The 20,602-nt window shown below is 40.2% G+C and overlaps 1 protein-coding gene across 5 annotated transcripts in view; it reads right to left on the bottom strand.

Moving 5' to 3' along the window:
- Positions 1–20,602, bottom strand: part of DPF3 (double PHD fingers 3) — a 285,832-nt gene that overhangs the window by 150,460 nt on the left and 114,770 nt on the right. For all 5 annotated transcript variants that reach the window (XR_009695069.1, XR_009695068.1, XR_009695067.1 and 2 more), the window contains one exon: positions 14,791–14,951. Coding sequence is in view for 2 of the 5 variants with exons in the window: in XM_061156751.1 (XP_061012734.1) it covers positions 14,791–14,951 (161 nt within the window). In the remaining 3 variants the exon portion in view is untranslated. The remainder of the gene's footprint in view (positions 1–14,790; positions 14,952–20,602) is intronic.

The following is a 20,602-nucleotide window of genomic DNA, read 5'->3' as shown; positions in this document are numbered from 1 at the left end:
TTCACCAAGGCAGCTGTAGTTTGAAAACCTCCCACATAAGGAACTTGGCACTAGATCAGATCTTACTCGTATTTATTTCCCCAGGGCCCACAGATGATAGGTGTGCACTGTTACTGTTTGTGGCTGAAGAAGACAATTTGGACCAAATCTGCAGATCTGGAAGGATGAGTAATAAGCCCCAGGTAGGGCTTGAGGGGCAGGGAAGATGCATTTCCCAAGCACTTACAGCTGTGTCACTTCTTGGTTCTCTGTCCTCCTCTCCCCTCTCGGCTTATTTAAGAGCTGCCCTGATCTCATGGACCATCTCTTCAGTAAAGCATTCCTGAACCATCCCAGGCCATGGTGCCTCTTCTCTTCCCTGAAAGTCTGGAGTCCTGGGTACCTGGCACCTCATGCCAGCACCCAGCATGGCTCTCTATCTGGCTAGCCAAACATTCTTCTTGGTAGCTTCTCTCTAACATTCAAGTTCAGTGTCCCATGTGGCAGGACTGCCCTAGCAAGGTAGACCTCAAATCCAGAATGCTGCCTGCTTCTTCTGGCCCAGAGGTCTCCCCCAAGTCCCTCACTGGCCCCATCACACTCAAAAACTGACACAGTGAAACTTCCCTTGTGCGCCAGTGGTTACAGCTTTGCCTTGGAGTGCAGGGGGTGCAGCTTCACTCTCTGGGTGGGGAGCTAAAATCCCACACGCATGCCTTGTGGCCAAAAAGCCAAAACATAACACAGAAGCAATATTGTAACAAAATCAATAAAGTCCTTAAAAATGGTCCAGGTCAAACAAAAACAAAATCTTAAAAAAAAAACTGGCACAGGACAGTAGCTAACATTTACAGAGCTCTTAGTCTGTTCCAGGCCCGCACCTCACGGTCCCTGCTATCTCACTGTGACAACAAACCTACAAGACATCTAAAGGATGAGGACAATAGGGCTAACGGTGGTTAACCGGTACAGGGTCATACAGCTCGTAACGGTCACCGAGTCCACACTCCGAACCTCTCCACTATCACTGAGCCATTCCATTGCTGGTCCATATGCAGCAGGCTTGGAACACAGAGGTCCCCTTGCCAAAACGCTCAGGAAAAGAACTCTGGTGCTCCTCCCCACCCTCATCAAGCCACTTCTTGTGGAATTTCTTTCTCCTTTCCTATCACATCACCAACTAAAATTGCTCGTGGGGAAATGCATTGGTAATACAAAACCTTTATAGTAGAGTATAGAAAATGTGTGGAGAATCAGATACTGACTAGGATATTCTTTCTAAATTTGTCAGACATCTTTACAGTATCAACATCATAACGTGAAGCAGGAGCTTAGAAGTTATTGGATCTGATTCTTACTGGACATAATAATTGCCGCTACACTATCCCTGACTTGAGTCTCCACTCTGGCCCCTCTTTCAATAATTCTAGTCCTTACCCTTCCATGAAGCAGTTTCCTATGCTGCTGAAATATTTTATTGTTGGAAATATGTCTACCAATCTCATCCACCACTGGTGAGAATGCAAAAGGGCTCAACCCTCTGTCTGAGTATCCGGTAGCTCAGACAGTAAAGAATCCACCTGCAACACAGGAGACCCACATTCAGTCCCTGAGTGGGGAAAACCCCCTGGAGGAAGAAATGGTTACCCACTCCAGCATTCTTGCCTGGAGACTTCCATGGATAAAAGATCCTGGCAGGCTACAGCCCATGGAGTCGCAAACAGTAGGACACGACTGAGCAACTAACACTATGAAAGACAATTCGGCATATCTAACAAAATTGCATACATGTTGCCCTTTGACCCAGCAATTCCACTTCCAGGAATGTCTATCACAGATTCACACACAAAAATACAAAAATATGCATTCATCGTGGTATATTCAATACTAGAAAAAAGGTGAAAACAATCCAATGTCCATTATAGGGACCTAGGTGAATAAATAATAATATATCCTCATAATGGACTATAATGAAGTTATGGAAAGAAGTGGGGGGAGGAGATAGTGGGGGGGCAGGGGAGTATATACTGCAATGGAATGTATCATTAAGTGGAAACTGTAAAGTAGAGAATAGTGTGCATATTATATTATCATTTCTTTAACAAATGGGGATATATACACACACAGATGCATATACACTATGTCTTTACATGGGTTTTTTTTTAATGGAAAGATAAACCAAAAACTATCTTTAAGTTACTTACAGATAGAAGAAAAATAATAATAGTAACAAGAAGAAAAGAAAGTTGTCTATAGAAAGAGGAAAGGAACAGGGAAAAGAACAGAGATGAAAGAGGGCTAAACTCTCCCTCTGAATATACCACACGTTATAGATTTGACTTTAAAACCAGTATATATCTGATATTATTACAAAGGAAAATTAAAATAGAAAAGCAAACTAAGATCACGGCATCTAGTCACATCACTTCACAGCAAATAGATAGGGGAAATATGGAAACAGGGGCAGATTTTATTTTCTTGGGGCCCAAAATCACTGAAGACAGTGACTACAGTTATGAAATTAAAAGACTCTTGCTTCCTGGAAGAAAACTATGACAAACCTAGACAGTGTATTAAAAAGCAGAGACATCATTTGGCTGACAAAGGTTCATATAGTCAAAGCTATGATTTTTCCAGTAGTCACATATGGATGTAAGAGTTGGATCATAAAAAGGCTGAGCACCAAAGAATTGATGCTTTCGAACTGTGGTGTTGGAGAAGACTCTTGAGAGTCCCTTGGACTGCAAGGAGATCAAACCAGTCAATCCTAAAGGAAATCAACCCTGAATATTCTTTAGAAAGACTGATGCTGAAGCTGAAGCTCCAGTCCTTTGGCCATCCAATGCAAAAAGCCTCCTCACTGGAAAAGACCCTGATGCTGGGAAAGATTGAGGGCAGGAGGAGAAGTGGGTGACAGAGGATGAAATGGTTGGATGGCATCACTGACTCAATGTACATGAATTTGAGCAAACTCTGGGAGATAGTGAGGATCAGGGAAGCCTGGTATGCTGCAGTCCATTGGGTCACAAAGAGCAGGACACAACTTAGTGACTGAACAAGAAAACCAAACATCTGCCTCTGGCTAAGATGCATATCAAGGGCCAGGCTTACCTTCCCACCTGAAGCCAAGGTAGAAAAAAAATGAAACAAGAGTTTTCAAGACACTGGACATCAGGCGATGAAGGACAGTGATCCCTTAGATACTGAAAATGAGCAAGGTGAGCCCTGTAATTGCCCCAGCTTACTTGCTTGAAAGAGTTTCCAGAGTGCAGCATATGGAGGAGGAACATGGGTAGAACTCAGCTCAACTCTTGAGTTGAAGAGAAAGAGCTGAGAGTCTGGGAAGACCAAGGTGACCAGAATTCAAGGAAAAGAACAGTAAACAGGGATTTCCCTGGTGGTCCAGTGGTTAAGAACTTGCCTTCCGATGCAGAGCACGTGAATTCAATCCCTGGTTGGGGAACTAAGATTCCACATGCCGAAGAGCAACTAAGTCTGTGTGCCACGGCGAAAGAAAGCCCATGTGCCACAACGCAGAGTCCATGTGCTGCAACAAAGACCCTGTGCAGCCAAAAATTAAATAAATAAATAAACACTTTAAAAATAAATTAAAAAAAAAAAAAGAACAGCAAACACAAGAACGCTGCTCAGAGAAAGAACTGTGGAGATACACGAAGGGTCTCCTTCAAGTATTCAGCTCGGTATTGATCACAGCATGCTTGTGGGGAAACTAGTAAATGCCAAGAACCACCTGAAAGAACATAGGTGTGCCTGGTGTGCACTGGGGGCTGGGAATAGTCTGTTCCCACCAGCACACTGGAAAAGCCTCAGGATTCATGGAGCACTGGGTAGGGTGCAGAGAATGGTCTTGCTTGCTAATGGGGAATTAGCCCTAGATTAAGCACTGTTCGAGTTCCACCTAACAAATCTTAAAAGCAAGACAAGAAAATATCAAACTGTTTCCAAGTAACTTGACAGTGACCCAAAACAAAGTTCCAGAATATCTATAGGAATAAAAAATATCTACAGTACCCAGCAAGGTAAAACTCACAATGTTGGGCATCCAATTCAAAATTACAAGACATGTAAAGATGCTGCAAAATGGCCTACAATGAGAGGGGGAAAAAAATCAATTAAAGCCAACCCAGAATTGACACTGATGTTACAAATAGCAGAAAGACACTCAGTTATTATAATTCCACATGTTTAAAAGCTTAAAACAGTCTGTTTTAAAAGACTCAAATTTAACTTATAAAAATGAAAACTACAATGTGTGAGATTAAAAACATACTGGATAGAATTAAGGTCAGATTAGACACTGGAGAAGAAAAGATTAGAACACTTAAAACCATAGCAATAGAAACTATCTAAAATAAAAACCCATGAGAAAAATGAGAATTAAAAAAAAAAAGCAGAACAGCATAGTGGGACAACTTCAAACAACCTAATATGTGTCTAATTAGCATCCCTAAAGAGAAGAGAGGGAAGAAAAAATATTTGTAGAAACAGGGCTGGATATTTTCACAGACTGATGAAAACTATAAACCTGCAGCTCCAACAAAACTAAGTATAAGAAACATGAAAAAAACTGCAGCAATGTACATCATAGTCAAAATTGCTCAAAAACAGTGATAAAGAGAAAAATATTAAAAGCAGCAAGAGAAAAGAGCTATATTACAAATAAAGGAACAAAGATAAGGATAATTTCTCATCATAAACTCTGCAAGCAAGAAAATAGTAGTTTAATCATTATAATACTGAAAGGGAAAAAAGAAACGTGTCAATTTAGAGACTATACCCAGCAAAAATAACTTTTAAAAAACTAAGGCAAGCTAAGGATATTTTCAAATACACAAAAGTTGAAAGAATTAATCATCAACAGACCTAGACCATAAGAAATGTTAAAAGAAAAACTTTAGGCAGAAGGAAATTGATACTAGATCTAATTACTAGATCTACACAAAGAAATAAAGAACATTAGAAATGACTTTTAGTATATCAGTAATCATATAAGAAGTTTTTCTTATTATTCAAAATTCTTTAAAAGATGAGGACTAAACAAAATAATGACAACGTAATATGAGGTTTATACCATATATAAAAATAAAATGTATGACAGCAATTGCACAAAGGTCAATAGTCAATACTTTTATGTTAAAGTACACTTGTATTAGTTTCCAAATGCTGCTGCTGTAAAGAATCACCACAGAGAGTCTTAAAACAATATGAGTTTATTATTTACAATTCCAGAGGTCAGAATTCCAAAATTAGTCCTACTGAATGAGCTAACATCATGGTGTCAGCAGAACTGCATCCCTTCTGGAGACTCTGAGGGAGAATCTACTTCCTTGCCTTTTCAGACTTCTAGATGCCACCTACATTCCTCGGATGGTAGCCCCTTCCTCTGCAGCATCACTTCGACCTCTGCTTCTGCTGTCACATCTCCTACTCTGACTCTGACCATCCTGCCCCCTCTTTTAAAGACCCTTATGATTACATCAGGCCCATCTGAATAATCTAGGGTAAGCTCTTGATATCAAGTTCATTAACTTAATCACATTAACAAAGTCCTTTTTGCCATGTAAAATAACAGGTTCACAGGTTCCAGGGATTAAGCTATGTGCATCTTTGGGGTAGGATAGTATTATTCTGTTTACCACCATACTATTGTAGAGTCCTTACACTATTTGCCAAGCAGTATAATATCACTTAAAGGTAAACTATAATTAGTTAAATACGCATACTATAAACACCAAGCAAACATTAAAATAACAAAAGAGTTTTAGTTAATAAGCCAAAAAATGAGAGAAAATGCAGTCAAAAAATTTAATTAACCCCTGAAAGAAAATGAGGGAAAAGGAAACAAACAGATGGATAAATAGGAAACAAATAGCAAAATGATTTTTTATAGCTAGGATTTAAACCTAACTATAAAAATAATCATATTAAATTTAAATGGTCTAAATACGAAGCAAAGATCATCAACTTACATTTAAAAAGCAAGACATAGACAAATACTACCTATTAAAAATATCTACTTTTAACATAGTCTCAAATAGGTTAAAAGTAAAAAAATGAAAAAAATACACCATATTAATGTTAATCAAAGTAGAACTGGAATGGCTATATTAATATTAGAGAAAGTAAATTTCAGAATAAAGAATATTAACAGATTTCAAGGGTCATTACAAAATGACAAAGCAATCAATTTATCAAGAGAACATAATAATCCTAAATGTTTATGTATCTAATAATAGACCTTCAAAATATATGCAGCAAAAACTAAAAGAATTACCAGACGAAATAGTAAAACTCACAATTTCAGTCAGAAATTTCAATTTATTCTGTTGATAATTTATAGAACAAATATGAAAATTAGTAAGAATGTAGAAAATTTGAGCAGTACTATCAATAACTTGATTTAATTGATAATTATAGGACATTCCAACTAACAACAGGAAAATACACATTCTTTTCCAGATTAAAGAGAACATTTATCCAAGACAAGCAATATTCTGGGCCATAAAACAATTCTCAGTAAATTTAAAAGGATCCAAGTCATACAGAGCATTCTCTGACCATGTGGTATTAAAGTAGAAATAAATAAAAGGCATATCTCTGGAAAATCTCCCAACTGTTTGGAAACTAAATAACATACTTCTAAATAATTTATGGACCAAAGAAGAAATAAAATGGGAAATTAGAAAACATTTCAGTTGAATAAAATGAAAACAATACCAAAATTTATAAAACAAGGCTAAAGAATGAGTTAAACTCTCATTCTTAGAGAGAAATTATATTACAAAAGAAGAAAGACTGCAAATCATTGACTTCAGTTTCTACTTTGAGAAATAAGCAGAAGAGAAAATTAAATCCAAAGTAAAATAGAAGAAAGGAAAACTAAAGATCAGAACAGAAATTGTCAAATATAAAACAGAAAAATTTGAGAAAATCACTTGCACCAAAAGCTATTTCTTTCAAGAAATCAATAAAATTGATAAACCTCTAATCAGACTGATCAGTTGAAAGAAAAAATTCAAATTTACCAATATAAGGATTAACAGAGGATATACCACAACAGATTCTACACATAATAAAAAGATACTACAACAACAGTATGAACAATCTTACGCAACTCATTTTGCATAACTTAGATGAGATGGACATGTCCCTTTAAGTCACAAACTACCAAGGCTCACTGAAGATGAAATAGCCTGAATAGCTCTATATATCTATTAAAGAAATTAAATTTAGGACTTCCCTAGTGGCACAGTGAGTAAGAATCCACATGTCAGTGCAGGGGAGACAGGTTCTATCCCTGGTCCAGGAAAATTCCACATGCTGCCAAGCAATTAAGCCCATGTGCTACAACTACTAAGCCCAAGTGCCACAACTATTAAGGGTCGTGCGCTCTGGGGCCTGCAAGCCACAACTACTGAGCGTGCATGCTGCAGCTACTAATGTCAATTCTACATATAAACTCTTCCACAAAACTGAAAAGGAGAGAATATTTCCCAACTCAGTAAATGAAGCCAACACCATCCAAATACCTAAACCAGACAGAGACACAAGGAGAAGAAAAAAAAAAAAAACTATAGACCAATATCTATCATAAAGATAGATGCAAAAGTTCTAATTAAACTTTAGCAAAGTGAATCTGACAATATATAAAAAGGATAACATGTCATGACAAAGTAGGGTTTATCCTAGGAACGCAATGCTAATGTAACATTCAAAAACCAATCAATATAACTCATCATATTAACAATTAACAAAAGCAAAATCACATGATCATCTCAATAGACTCAGCAAAATCAATTGACAAAACCAATACCAAATACTGATTTAAATAACTGTCAAACTAGAAATAGGAGCATGCTCAATTTGATAAAGAGCAACTATAAAGAACCTACAGCTGGGACTCCCCTGGCAGTCCAATGGTTAAGACTCCATGCCTTCACTGCAAGGGGCCAGGGTTAAATCCATGGTTGGAGAACTAAGATCCTGCATGCTGTGTTGTGCAACAACAACAAAAAAAAAAACTACAACTAGCGTCATACTTAAAAATGAATGCTCTCACCTTAGGATCAGGAACCACAAAAGAATGTTTACTCTCACCATGTTTACTTAATATTGTCCTGGACATTCCAGTACAATACTTGTTATTTTACATAGATAGTAATTGTCATTTTACATAGACAATACAGTACTTGTTACTTTACACAGACAAGTAAAATAAATAAAACACATCTATATTGAAAAGCTTTGTTCATTCACTAGCATAATCAACTATAGAGAAAATGCTATGCAATCTATAGAAAGCTACTAGAACTAATAAATGAGTACAGCAAATTGTAGGACACAAGTGAATACACAAAAATAATTGCATTTCTGTACACTAGCAAAGAAAAATCAGAAAATTTAAACTTTAAAAATCTATTGATAATATTATCAAAAATATTAAGTATATAGAGATAAAGCTGACAAAAATGTGAAAGACCTGTACACTGAAAACTAAAAGTGATTGATCAGAAAAATTAAAAAGAATAATAGTAAATGGGGAGATACATTATATCCATGGGTTGGAAGATTCAACATTAAGAAATGTCAGTTTTCCCCAAGTTGATCTATAGACTCCACACAATCTCAGTCAAAATTCCACCATGTTTTTTGTAGAAACTGACAAATTGATTATAAAATTCATATTTTATGAAGTGCAAATAACCTAGAGTAGCCAAAACAACTTCAAAAAAGAAGGACAAATTTGGAGAGGTCTTGAATCTAATATATATAAAGAACTATCTATTTTCATCGATAAGAAAACCAACAAACAACCCAATTTTAAAATGGTCCAAGGATTTGAACATTTTACCAAAGGATGGTAAAATAAGCACATATAAAGATGTTCAACATCATTAATTAGGGAAATACTAAGTAAAACCACAATGAGATACCACTGTATAAAAATAAGAATAGCTAAAACTTTAAAAAGTTGACCATACCAAGTGTTAGTGAGAATATAAAGGAACTGGAACTCTTGTACATTGTTGGGGTGGATATAAAATGATAAAACCACTTTGAAAAACAGCCCGACAGTTTCTTAAAATGTAAAATACAGACCTTCCTTATGACATAGCCATTACACTCCTAGGTACTTTACCAAGGAGAAATGAAAGTATATGTCCATGTGAAGACCGACACACAAATGTTCACAACAGCTCTATTTATAACAGCCAAAAACTAAAAACAAATCAAAATGTCCATCAACAGATGAATAAACTGTGATGTAGCCATATAATAGAATATTACTCAGCATAAAAAGCAAATAAATCACTGATACATGCTAGAGCATGGATGATTTCAAAATAATTATGCTGAGTGAAAGAAGTCAGGACCCTATCCACCAGTCACCAAAAAAAGAAGTACATACTGTATGATTCCAGTACAGAAAACATGACTGGGGGTTGGGAGAGATGGAAGGTAGAGGGAGGGGGCAGAAAAGGGGGGACGGATTACAAGTGACACAAGGAAACTTTGGGGAGTCATGGATACGTTCATTATATTGATTGTGGTGATGGTTTCACAGGCATATACATGTCAAAACTTACCAAATTGCACGCATTAAATATGTGCAGATTGCTGTATGTCAGTTACAGTTCAATAAAGCTGTTAACTTTTTTTTTTTTAATAAAAAAAAACAACCCAGGGACTTCTGCTTCTGAAAAGATAAGAGTAGATATACTCTCCCATATTCTGCCCACTAAGCCCAACTAAAACTCCTAGACATTGTTTATACAACAAAAATAAGATACTGAAAGGTAAAGAGAATGACCTGCTAGGGAGTTTCAGACCCAAGAAACAACAGGGTGGCAAGTTTCTGGGCATTTTTTTTTTGTTTTATACACGCCAGACTGAGTTGTAGAAAAGCTGATTATCCAGAAACACCAACAAATGTAGACCCAAAAAAGCCCCAAGAAAACCCTGCTCGCTCTAGCTGAAGGACGAGGGAAGAGGCAGCCCAGCAGGGCATCCTAATATCCTTGCTGGTTTAGTGTCAGAGGAGGTCAAGTGACACCCCATGGCGGCAGTGGAAGCTGTATAAGGACCAGTAATAAGGCGTGCTTCCTCCTCCCAACTAGGGTGGCTTTGGTGAAGGCTTAGTGGGGAGTCTGAACTCCCACCTCCACCCAGAAATAATGAGGTACCCCTCCCCCTCTGGGGTATCAACAGAGACTGAATGGGGAGCCTGGACCTCCACATCCATCTGACAGTAACAAAGGGCACCTCTCTTCCCCTGTCGGCACAGTGTCGGAGGAGGTGTGTGAAAACAGATGATCTAAATAACATCTGGAGTCTCACAGCATTACAGCCAAAATGTCCAGGATTCAATCAAAATCACTCCTATGGAGAACCAGGAAAATCTCAAGTTGAGTGAGAAAAGACAGCAGACAGCAGCACTGAAACAGCACCACGTGTTAGAATCGTCTGACAGGAGTTTCAAAGGCGCCACCGTGAGAGTGTTTCAGACAAGTAGTTAACACCTGAGACACATGAGAAACTACGGAGTCCCACGGAGAAATAGAAGATGTAAAGAAGAAGCACATGGAAATTTTAGAACTGAAAAACACGATAACGAAAACAAAACAAACCCTCAGTGAAAGGGCTTAACAGCAGAATGAAGAGAATAGATAAAAGAAGTAATGAACCTGAAGAGAATATAATAGAGGTCATCCAGTAGACTCGGAAAAAAAGGAAGGAAGGAGGAGAGGGAGGAGAAGGAGGAGGAGGAGAGAAGGGAGCCTGGGGGACTTCTCGGTCTGTAACAAAAGATTTAACATTTTGAAGTCCCAGAATTTTCTTTCTCAGTGGAATCACAGAAGAAGAAGGGGAAAAGAGTGAGGCTAAAAATTATAATCAAAGAAATAATGGTTGAAAATTTTTGAAATTTGGCAAAAAAAAAAAAAAAAAAAAAAATATATATATATATATATATATATATATATATCTACAGATTCAAGAAGCTGAGAAAATTCTGAAAAAGATAAACTCAAAGAAATCTACACCAAAACATATCAAAATCAAATTTCTGAAAACTAAAACCAAAAACTTTCAAAATCAATGAGAGAAAAGTGACACCTCACTTTCAAGAGAAAATAATTTGAATGATGGCAGATTTCTCATCACAAACTACTGAGGCTGAAAGGAAGAAGACATTTTTTAAGTGTTAAAATAAAAGGACTATCATCTCAGAATTTTATATCCAACAACGAAATAAATATCCTTCAGGCATGAAGGGTGAAATTCCCTGGTGGCCCAGTGGTTAGGATTCTGTGTTTCACTGCAGGGGGCACAGGTTTGATCCCTGGTCAAGGAACTAAGATCTCATATGTTGTGTGGGCGTGGCCAAAAACAAAGACAAAAAGAAAAAACAAGAAATAACAGGAAAATCAAGTCACTGTTAGAAGAAGGAAAACTAAGAGTTGTTACTATCAGACCTACTTTAAAAGAATGGTTAAAGAAAATACTTAATCAGAAAGGAATTATGAAAGCGGCATCTTGGAACATCAGAAAGGAAGAAGCAATGACAAAAGAGCAAAGATATGAGTAAATACAATAGACGCTTCTCTTAAGTTTTCTAAATTATGTTTGACAGTTGAAACAAAAATTATAAGTCTGTCTGATGTGGTTTTCAATGTACGTAGAGGAAATGTTTAAGATACTACATTACAAATGCAAGAGGATAAAGGGACCTAAATGAAGAAAGAGGAGGTGGGTGTGACTATAAAGGGCAGGACGAGGAAGAGCTTTGTGGTGATGGACTAGTTTTGTATCTCAATTGCGGTGGTGGTTCCATAAATCTATACATGTGATAAAATGGTATAGAACTACACACATACATTTCACTAGTGTCACTTTTCTGGTTTTGATATTATGCTATAATTACACAAGATATATCCCTTAGGGGAAACTGGGTGAAGGGTACAAGGGGATCTCTCTGTATTATGTTTACAACTTCCTGTTTATCTACAATTATTTCAAGACAAAAAGTTAATTTTAGAAAGGCAAAGTAATTACATAAAATTTAAAAAAAAAAAAGGTAAAAGCTAATAAGTGAAAACAAAAATGAAACAAATAAATCCAACTGTGTATTGAGTTAATACTATAAACACACTGAGGAACTATTTCAAGCGACCTTAAAACACAGTAATTTGACTCTACATCCTTAATAGGAAATATGCTAAAGACAACAAAAAATTGCAAAGAAAGAAAGAAAAACTTCAACCATTTCAGTCACCTTATTGCTGGTAGTCTCATTTTATTCTGATATTGTTGTGTGTCTACTGCAGAATAAAGCAAAAAAACTATGCTGGCATCATAAAGAGCCAGTATTCTTTTCAGTGTGGGAGAGAGGAGATAGAGAATGAAGATAGTTAACTTAAAGCTGAGTAAAACTGAATTGAATGGGCAATATCAGTAAATTTAACAATGTGTTTTCTCTTAAAAAGAGAAACAAGAAAAAAGAAACAAGAAATCATATTTCTTAGTTCTGCTCACTGAAAAGTCCTAGAATCAACAACCAACCCAGGAGCAACAGGCGCCACCAGATTGTAGTCTCCAAATAATAGTCTTACAAAGAGGAAATAGGGCTTTTTAAAGAAATAGTTGATTCAGGGTCTGGGGCAGGATGTGCACAAGATGAGCCTGAAACATCTGTCCCAATATTAGGATAGCAAGGATGCTACAGAAACTGCTAGGCTGTTTCAATACACCAGCACTGGTCATAAACCCTACTGTCCAAGGTGAAAGTGAAAGTCGCTCAGTTGTGTCCAACTCTTTGCAAACCCAAGGACTATACTGTCCATGGAATTCTCCTGGCCAGAATCCTGGAGTGTGTAGCTTTTCCCTTCTCCAGGGGATCTTCCCAACCCAGGGATCGAACCCAGGCGGATTCTTTACCAGCTGAGCTGTCCAAAGATGGGGGCAATTTAAGCATTGATAAGAATAATAGCTGCAATGGATTAAAATTATCCAATATGTTTAAGTCTGTGAATTCCTGATGGTACTCAAGATAATCATAATAACTTTATTGATCATCTTTGAAGAATACTAGGGAACCAGCTCATTATTTTGAAAACTTATAACTAAAGGGGGAAAATCATTTATCCATACTTTCATATGTGCACTGTACCCCACAATAACCAAATTTTAATAAGGAGATGCTTCTCTTTATAAATGATGTAGACCTAATAAATGAAGAAATAATGATAGCCTCAAATTGAATGTCACCATTTCTGAACCCTTGATAAAATAAAGCATCTAGGTAATTTTCATCAAGGGCTGCTAACATCAATAAAAGAGAAATACCCAGAACCCATGAGGCTCCTGATGAAAGCACACATCACCACTTAGGAACTGTTCTTGCCCCAAAATTGAACCTGAATCTGTTTCTACCAATGCACAGGAATAACACCATGGGGATGCAATCAGAAAATCCAGGCTCTGGGAAACTCTACAGTGCAAACAACCCAGTTTCTTCCACAAGTAACAAGTGAGAGAGAGAGAGAGACCTACAGATTTAAAGAGACTTAAGAGACACATCAGCCAAGTTTCACGTAGAAGTCCTGTTTGGATCCTGATTTCAATTACACGGAGAAATAAATGTTGAGCAAATATTTGATGCTGTTAATGTCTCATTTTTAACTTTGAGTTTTGATAGGTATGGCTTGTATGTTTGTTTATATTCTTACCATTTAGAGATACAGATTGAAAAATTTACAGATGAATAGTATTGCTGTCTTGATTTGCTTCAAAATAACCTGGGTTCAAGGAGGAAAGTGGAAGGTGAGTATAAATGAAATGATTGGCTATGAGTTGATCACTGTTGAGGCTGGGTGAACAATACACAAATATTCATTTTACTTTTCTCTCCACTTGTGCATGGCTTTGAAACCTTTTATAAAAAATTATTTTTTAATATACCAGTATAGAGCCAGAAAACTGTGTTAAATTACCTCCCTGATCTCCACCCAGTGGTCTTTATTCTGTTCTCTGAAGCCTAGAAGACTAGTATCACAGTAATAATAATAACAACATCAACAATAACAGGCAGCATTTTTGGAAAACATACTTTGTTGTTTTGGTTGCTTAATCACTAAGTTGTAGCCAACTCTTTTGTGACCCCTGGATTGTGGCTCACCAGACTCCTCTGTCCATGAGATTTCCCAGGCAAGAATTCTGGAGTAGATAGCCATTTTCTTCTTCGGGATCTTCCCAACTCAGGGATCGAACCCACATCTCTTGCATTAGCAGGCAAATTCTTTACCACTGAGCCCCCAAGGAAGCCTTAGTACATACTATGTGCTCAACACAGGTTCTGAGTTTTTTATGAAGATTTTCACTTAATCCTGACAAAGTCCTAAAGTAGGTACTATTAGTATCCCCACTTTACAGATGAGGAACCAGAGGGCAAGAGGTTTGATGACAAAGCTCAGCCTCAAACTGAAATCTGACTTCAGATTTCCAGCTTATAGCCACTAAGCTACACCAACACACAGAGTAAAAGGTGAAGCATCTGTCATGACCTTAGTCTTCCCTTTTAGGGATTAAACGTCCTGAATTCTTTCACTCTGCCCCTTCCCGCCAGTGTGGCTTCAATGTCCTGCATCATCCTCGGGGCACGTGCCAAGAGTTACAGAAGCAGTTGAGTTTCTTGAAAGTATTCCAGACTCCCTGTAGAGCCTGTCCCACCTCCACGCCCACCCAGGCGGCAGGGATTTCTGCACAATCTCTGATCAGGGTGGCATGGCTCACCTGGGCCCCGATGCCTCTTCTCCATCCAGATGTAGCAGTTGTTCTGGGCCACCCCGGTCTGCGAGTCCAGGAACGGCAGGCGCACGCTGCGCTCTGCGCACAGGCGGGAGTTGTAACTCCGGCAGTGTTCAATGGCTTCCTTGTAGAACTGGTCCCCGAGCCTGCAGGGAGACAGAGAGAGGGGGAATGAGGCCAGGGAAAACCAGAACACACCCAGAAGGAAACTGAAGTCACCCACCCACCTGCCAGGGAAGATTTTGCAGTTATGAAGACCAAGACAATGGGGATCAAGAGCTTTGGCAAGCAGCAGAATCCAGCTCAGCTTCAGGTCTCCACCAGGTTCTATTTCCTGCACCAGATCCACCAGGGAACTTAGAGACCCCATTAATGGAGAAATTAGGACCCCGAAAATAAACCTGGAAAATCCCATGGCCGGAGGACCCTGGTAGCCTGCAGTCCATGGGGTCACTAAGAGTCAGACACGACTGAGCGACTTCACTTTCACTTTTCACTTTCATGCATTGGAGAAGGAAATGGCAACCCACTCCAGTGTTCTTGCCTGGAGAATCCCAGGGATGGAGAAGCCTGGTGGGCTGCCATCTACGGGGTCGCACAGAGTCAGACACGACTGAAACGACTTAGCAGCAGCAGCAGCAGCAAAGGTAACCTGGGAAGTAGCAAAAGCTTCCCAGGTGGTGCCAGTGGTAAAGAACCTGACTGCCCGTGCAAGAGACATAAGAGACGCAGGTTTCACCCCTGGGTCGGGAAGATCCCCTGGAGGAGGGCAACCCACTCCAGTATTCTTGCCTGGAGAATCTCATGGACAGAGGAGCCTGATGGGCTACAGTCCATGGGGCTGCAAAAAGTCGGACACGACTGAAGTGACTTAGCACACACACGACACAAGAGTAACATGTCCCTGTCCCAGGAAGCAGGAGGTCCCAACTCCAGAATGGGGGTAGCTCTGGTACAACCTTCTGCATGGAGTCTACTAGGACATCCAGCTTCCAGAGCCCCCTGCCCCTTAACATGCCCCATTAGCCACACTTATTCCTCAGTGGTAACCAGCAAAGACACTCCAGATTGGACTGAAACCACCAGCATAGATACAAAGACTTCCATTACAATAGAAGAGAAACACCCTATAGAAAAGACTAGAGGGTCAGAGGAAACACCCTGTAAACAGAGCTATTATAGGGGTGAGGAGATGAAGAAGGGCACGCACCAATCTTGTAAAACCACACACTTGAAGAAAAATAACTTTATGATGGAAAACAAATGAAAGAAGCATTTAAAGCAATAACAGCTGAATTTGGGGACTCAAAATAACTCGATTCCCAGAGTTTAATCCACAGATAGAAAGGTTTACTGGTTTCAGGTTTCAAGTAAAGGTTTCAGGTTTACTGGAGTGGTGATCTGATTAAGCACAGTAAATTTTCGGTTCCTGAATCTTTGGTATCCTTGGGTGATGCTACTAATTTTAAGATACTGTCCTTTTCAAAGACTAAAAATATAACATTGATATAACTGATTAAATGTAATAAAACACAAACATAATCAATAAGATCAAATACCTAACATAAACGATAGACACAAGACAGAGGTGAATAAATGGTCCTGGGGATTGCAACTGTAATAACGTAATGCCTACCAGGTAAAGCAGAGATTCTTAGAGAAGACAAGGAGGAAAAGACAGAAGGAGAAGAGCCACAGGGCTTTCAGAGCCAAAAGGGAGACTCAAATAGCTCATTTTGAAGGGACATTATGAATGCCCCCTTTGTTTTGGTCTCTGGAGACACAGTGACATTAAAATGGGGGGATGGGGGGGTCTAAGTTTAAAATATTTCTTAACCAAAATATTTAGAGGAGCAAAAAAAAAAAAAAACAAAAGGAAAAATTTAAATGGATTTGTCTGTCCTCTTTATTTTTTTATTGAAGTGTCATTGATGTACAATATTTTATGTTACAGGTGTGCAATATAGTGATTCACAATTTTTAAAGGTTATATTCCTTTAAAAAATATTGGCTACATTATAAAATTTTGGCTACATTCCCATATATAAAAGTTTATACATCTTAATTCCCTGCCCCTGTCTTGCCCCTCTCTCCTTCCCTCTCCCCACTGGTAACCACTAGCTTGTTCTTTTTATGTGAGTCTGCTGCTTTTTTTGTTATATTCACTAGTTTGTTGTATTTTTTAGATTCCACATATAGGTACTTATCTTATAGTGTTTGTCCTCTTACTCTTTTTTAAAAGTCAAAGTGTCAGATTCCACCAAAAAGTTTAAAGCAAATTCCTTATTCTGGGAGGATACAATCACTGAAGCTTCTGAAGCATCTTTTGGAAACTACTCGTGGACAAACCTCCTTTTCTACCTCTGGGCATCTTCCCCCTCACAAGAATGGCGTAACAGCTCAGAAAGCGTCTAGCAGTTGCAAAACCTAACTGTAATCAAACTATAATAGTCACCCAGCTGACAATGAATTGGGAGGGGGAATGAAAGCCCATCAGAATGCTATAAAACAGAACTGCACATAGGCTGATATAATCAAATTAGAAACAAGGATCATGAGATTGATCAAAAATGAAGAACCATTTCCTGGGAAGCATTTGCAACTGTGTCCCACCAGCTTAAATGTCTCCCTCTGCTAAGGCGATGCAGCTGTGTGTAACAGAACCATCGAGGGCAGCTAGGACACACAGCCTGTCCGGGGTGTCCCGGGGGCTCCACCTTCCCTCCACGGAACAGAGACCAGCCGCATCACATGGATGAGAACTGACAAGAACACACGACCAAGAGGTGTCCTAAGCAAGGAGCCGTTATCTGGCTTCCCACGATCTTCCGACAGACTGCCAAAAAAGATGTTAACTATTCCAACTCCAGAAATTCTGCTGAAAAAGAACCTGTGGAAGGAAGGAAGGAAAGAAGGGAAGGAAGAAAGAGAAAGAAAGAAAACTGTACACTAAAACTCATCAACTGGAGAGAAGAGGGTTTCCATTTAGAAAAACAAACTTCTGGAAGCCAATACAAAAGAAATGTACAATACGACCCCAGATGAGATTTCTCTCGATGTGCCCAGAACTCATTTCTAACAGCGTCAATCCCAAAAAAGAGAAACAAGGAGGTGAACTTGCTGACAATGAGAAGTGCATTTGGCCAAGTCCATGCCCCACACCAAATGGAACGAAAAAGTCAAACAAAGCGGCTCGCTGGGTGAAAATTAATTTCATCTTAAATACTTTCCACTTTCATAACATGCAATGTTATTAGTAACAGGCATGCTGAGGGGGAATGTGTATTTTTAAATGTAATCTTTGTGTGAATGATACCTCTCTTATGTAAACGGAAGAGATTTTCTGAGGACTAGAACAACTGTATTGAAGATTGAAGTTACAAAAATATGACAACCATCACCCTTTGCCATCGTCTCCAGGGAAGTCATTTTTAAACAGGCCAGGCGTTGGCAGAGATTCGGAAACAAAAGTTTAAAGCCTTTTTTAAGACACTGGAGGGGAAAAGAGACTTCACCCTCTGATAAATTCAAGCGGCACTTCTCCAAAAGTTAATTAGCCAAAATCTGCACAGGGCTTGCTCTGTTCTCTAGAAGAAAATCAATGGCCAGTTCTCCCTAACCTGTGCAAAGCAAGTTAAACAGGGGAAGGGGAAAATGTCCTTTTCAACATGGTATTTCTTTTTTCTATTGAAGTCCCAGGGGGTACTACTGGTAAAGAACCCACCTGCCAATGCAGGAGACCTAAAGGACGCAGGTTCAATCCCTGGGTTGGGAAGATCCCCTGCAGGAGGGCATGGCAACCCACTCTAGTATCCTTGCCTGGAGAATCCCATGACAGAGGAGCTTGGTGGGTAACAGTCCATGAGGTCGCCTAAGAGTCAGATCCCACTGAAGGGACTTAGCACGAGGTCAACTTACAATGTTGTTTACAATGTTGTATTAGTTTCACATGTACAGCAAAGTGATTCAGTTATACAGACACACACATATATATATTATAAATATATATATTTATATATATTCTTTTCCAGATTCTTTTCCATTATAGGTTATTATAAGATATTGAGTATAGTTCCCTGGTCCTTGTTGTTTACATCTTTTAAATGTAGTTGTATGTATATGTTAATCTCAGACACCTAATTTAGCTCTCCCCCCACCCATACGGCATTTCTTTTTAAAAAAGAACTCTACTTGATAGGATCCCAGGGGTGACATTTGCATGAAAGCCGCAAGGGTCAGAGGGAGCCGGGAAAGGCTGACAGTGAGTGATCTACTCTGTGGAGTGGTGACCAGCGCGCCCCGGGTGGGTCAGGCACAGCCCAGCCTCAGCCGTCACCTGTCTGCCCCAGACCGAGGGGCTAGACTTTCCCCGGGGATGATAGATGTCTTGGGCTCGAAGAAGCTGGCTCAAGGCACAGGAGAAGGATATTCTCACTGACTTCGGGCCACTCAAGGCTGCAATCAGAAGCAGGGAAGGAAAGGGGGACAAACTGCCCGGCTCCTGGCCAGAGCAGGAAACCCCCAGCCTGAGGCTTGGAGCAGAGCGGGCTGTGGTTCCCGGACCTTCGTGAGGGCTCTGTGGGATCCTTAGCCATCCCTTCTGCAGGGGGAGAGCCCTCCTACCTCTGAGAGCTTTCCAGGCGCCCTCCTTGAGCATATCTGTGGAGAAATGGATTCCAGGCGCCAAAGAGGATTCAGAATGGAAAAATGAAGTGAAAAAATAAGACTTCTCCAAAATGATTGCCGACGAGGCTCCACGTGTGATTTGCAGAGCCTGCCAGACCTCCTCTAAGACAGCCGGCTCCTCATCCTCATGGTTCCACCTCCCTCTCTCGAAAACCATGCCTGTTCTCTCTCTCTTTTTTTTTTTTTCGGCCATGCCCACGGCAGATGGGATCCTAGTCCTCCACCACCCCCAAACCCTGCACCAGGGATTGAACCTGCGCCCCCTGCATCGAAAGCATGGAGTCTTAACCACCAGACCACGAGGGACGTCCCCCACCTGTGTACTTAGATCCCACGTCCACTGTCCTGAATGGGCTCTCAGCTCCAACTCTCCAACCCAGACCCCTGGGGCCCCCTCCCTCTTCAGGGTCCCCCTCTGTTCCCGTGTGCTGACCCGGGGACGGGTATCCGGCCCTACCTCACACCTGTGTCCAGAAGCGAAGTCCTCACGTCGGGCTGGAGACTTGCTCCCTCCCCAGTCTCCAGGCTTCGAGGGGTGGTGGCGGGCACCGGAGGGAACCCAGCCCTGCTTCTCCTGGGCCCGGTGTCCTTGACTCTCCCCTGCCCTTCCTCGCGGCCGGCCCCGAATTCTTTCATGTCTCCAGCAGCTCCCCTACCCTCTCTCCTTCCCCGCTCCGTGGCCACAGGTCCCTTCTGGCTGTAAAAATCAGAACCTTGGCCCATCACAGCTATTTGTGCTCAGAAACAGAGATAAGCCGAGATAAGGAGGAGCCCAGGCCTGTGGCAGGATCGCCGGCACCTGGCCTTTTCCTGCGGGCTCACTCAGCGGCCCACACGTCCACAGCCATCCCCCGTGCACACACACAGTAAAACTCGGCTCTGCCAACTTGCTACCTTCCTCCTGTTTGCACTGAAACGTTTTTCCCTCTGACGGTGGCACGGAAAGCCTTCTCCCTGTGTCGTGTTTTATAAGAACTAGCGAGCAGGGGGCAATCTTTGGCAAGGTGTGGGGGGGAGCCTTTTCATTTTCCTCAGTTAACTGTTCCTAAAGCTGCCCTTGAAAGAAAACCATTGTTTAGTGCTTGCTGTAGACTGAATCGCGTCCCCCCTG

The sequence above is a fragment of the Dama dama genome, chromosome 12 (assembly GCF_033118175.1).
Source record: "Dama dama isolate Ldn47 chromosome 12, ASM3311817v1, whole genome shotgun sequence".
NCBI classification, from domain to species: Eukaryota; Metazoa; Chordata; class Mammalia; order Artiodactyla; family Cervidae; genus Dama; species Dama dama.
This window is presented reverse-complemented; position numbering and strand designations above follow the sequence as displayed.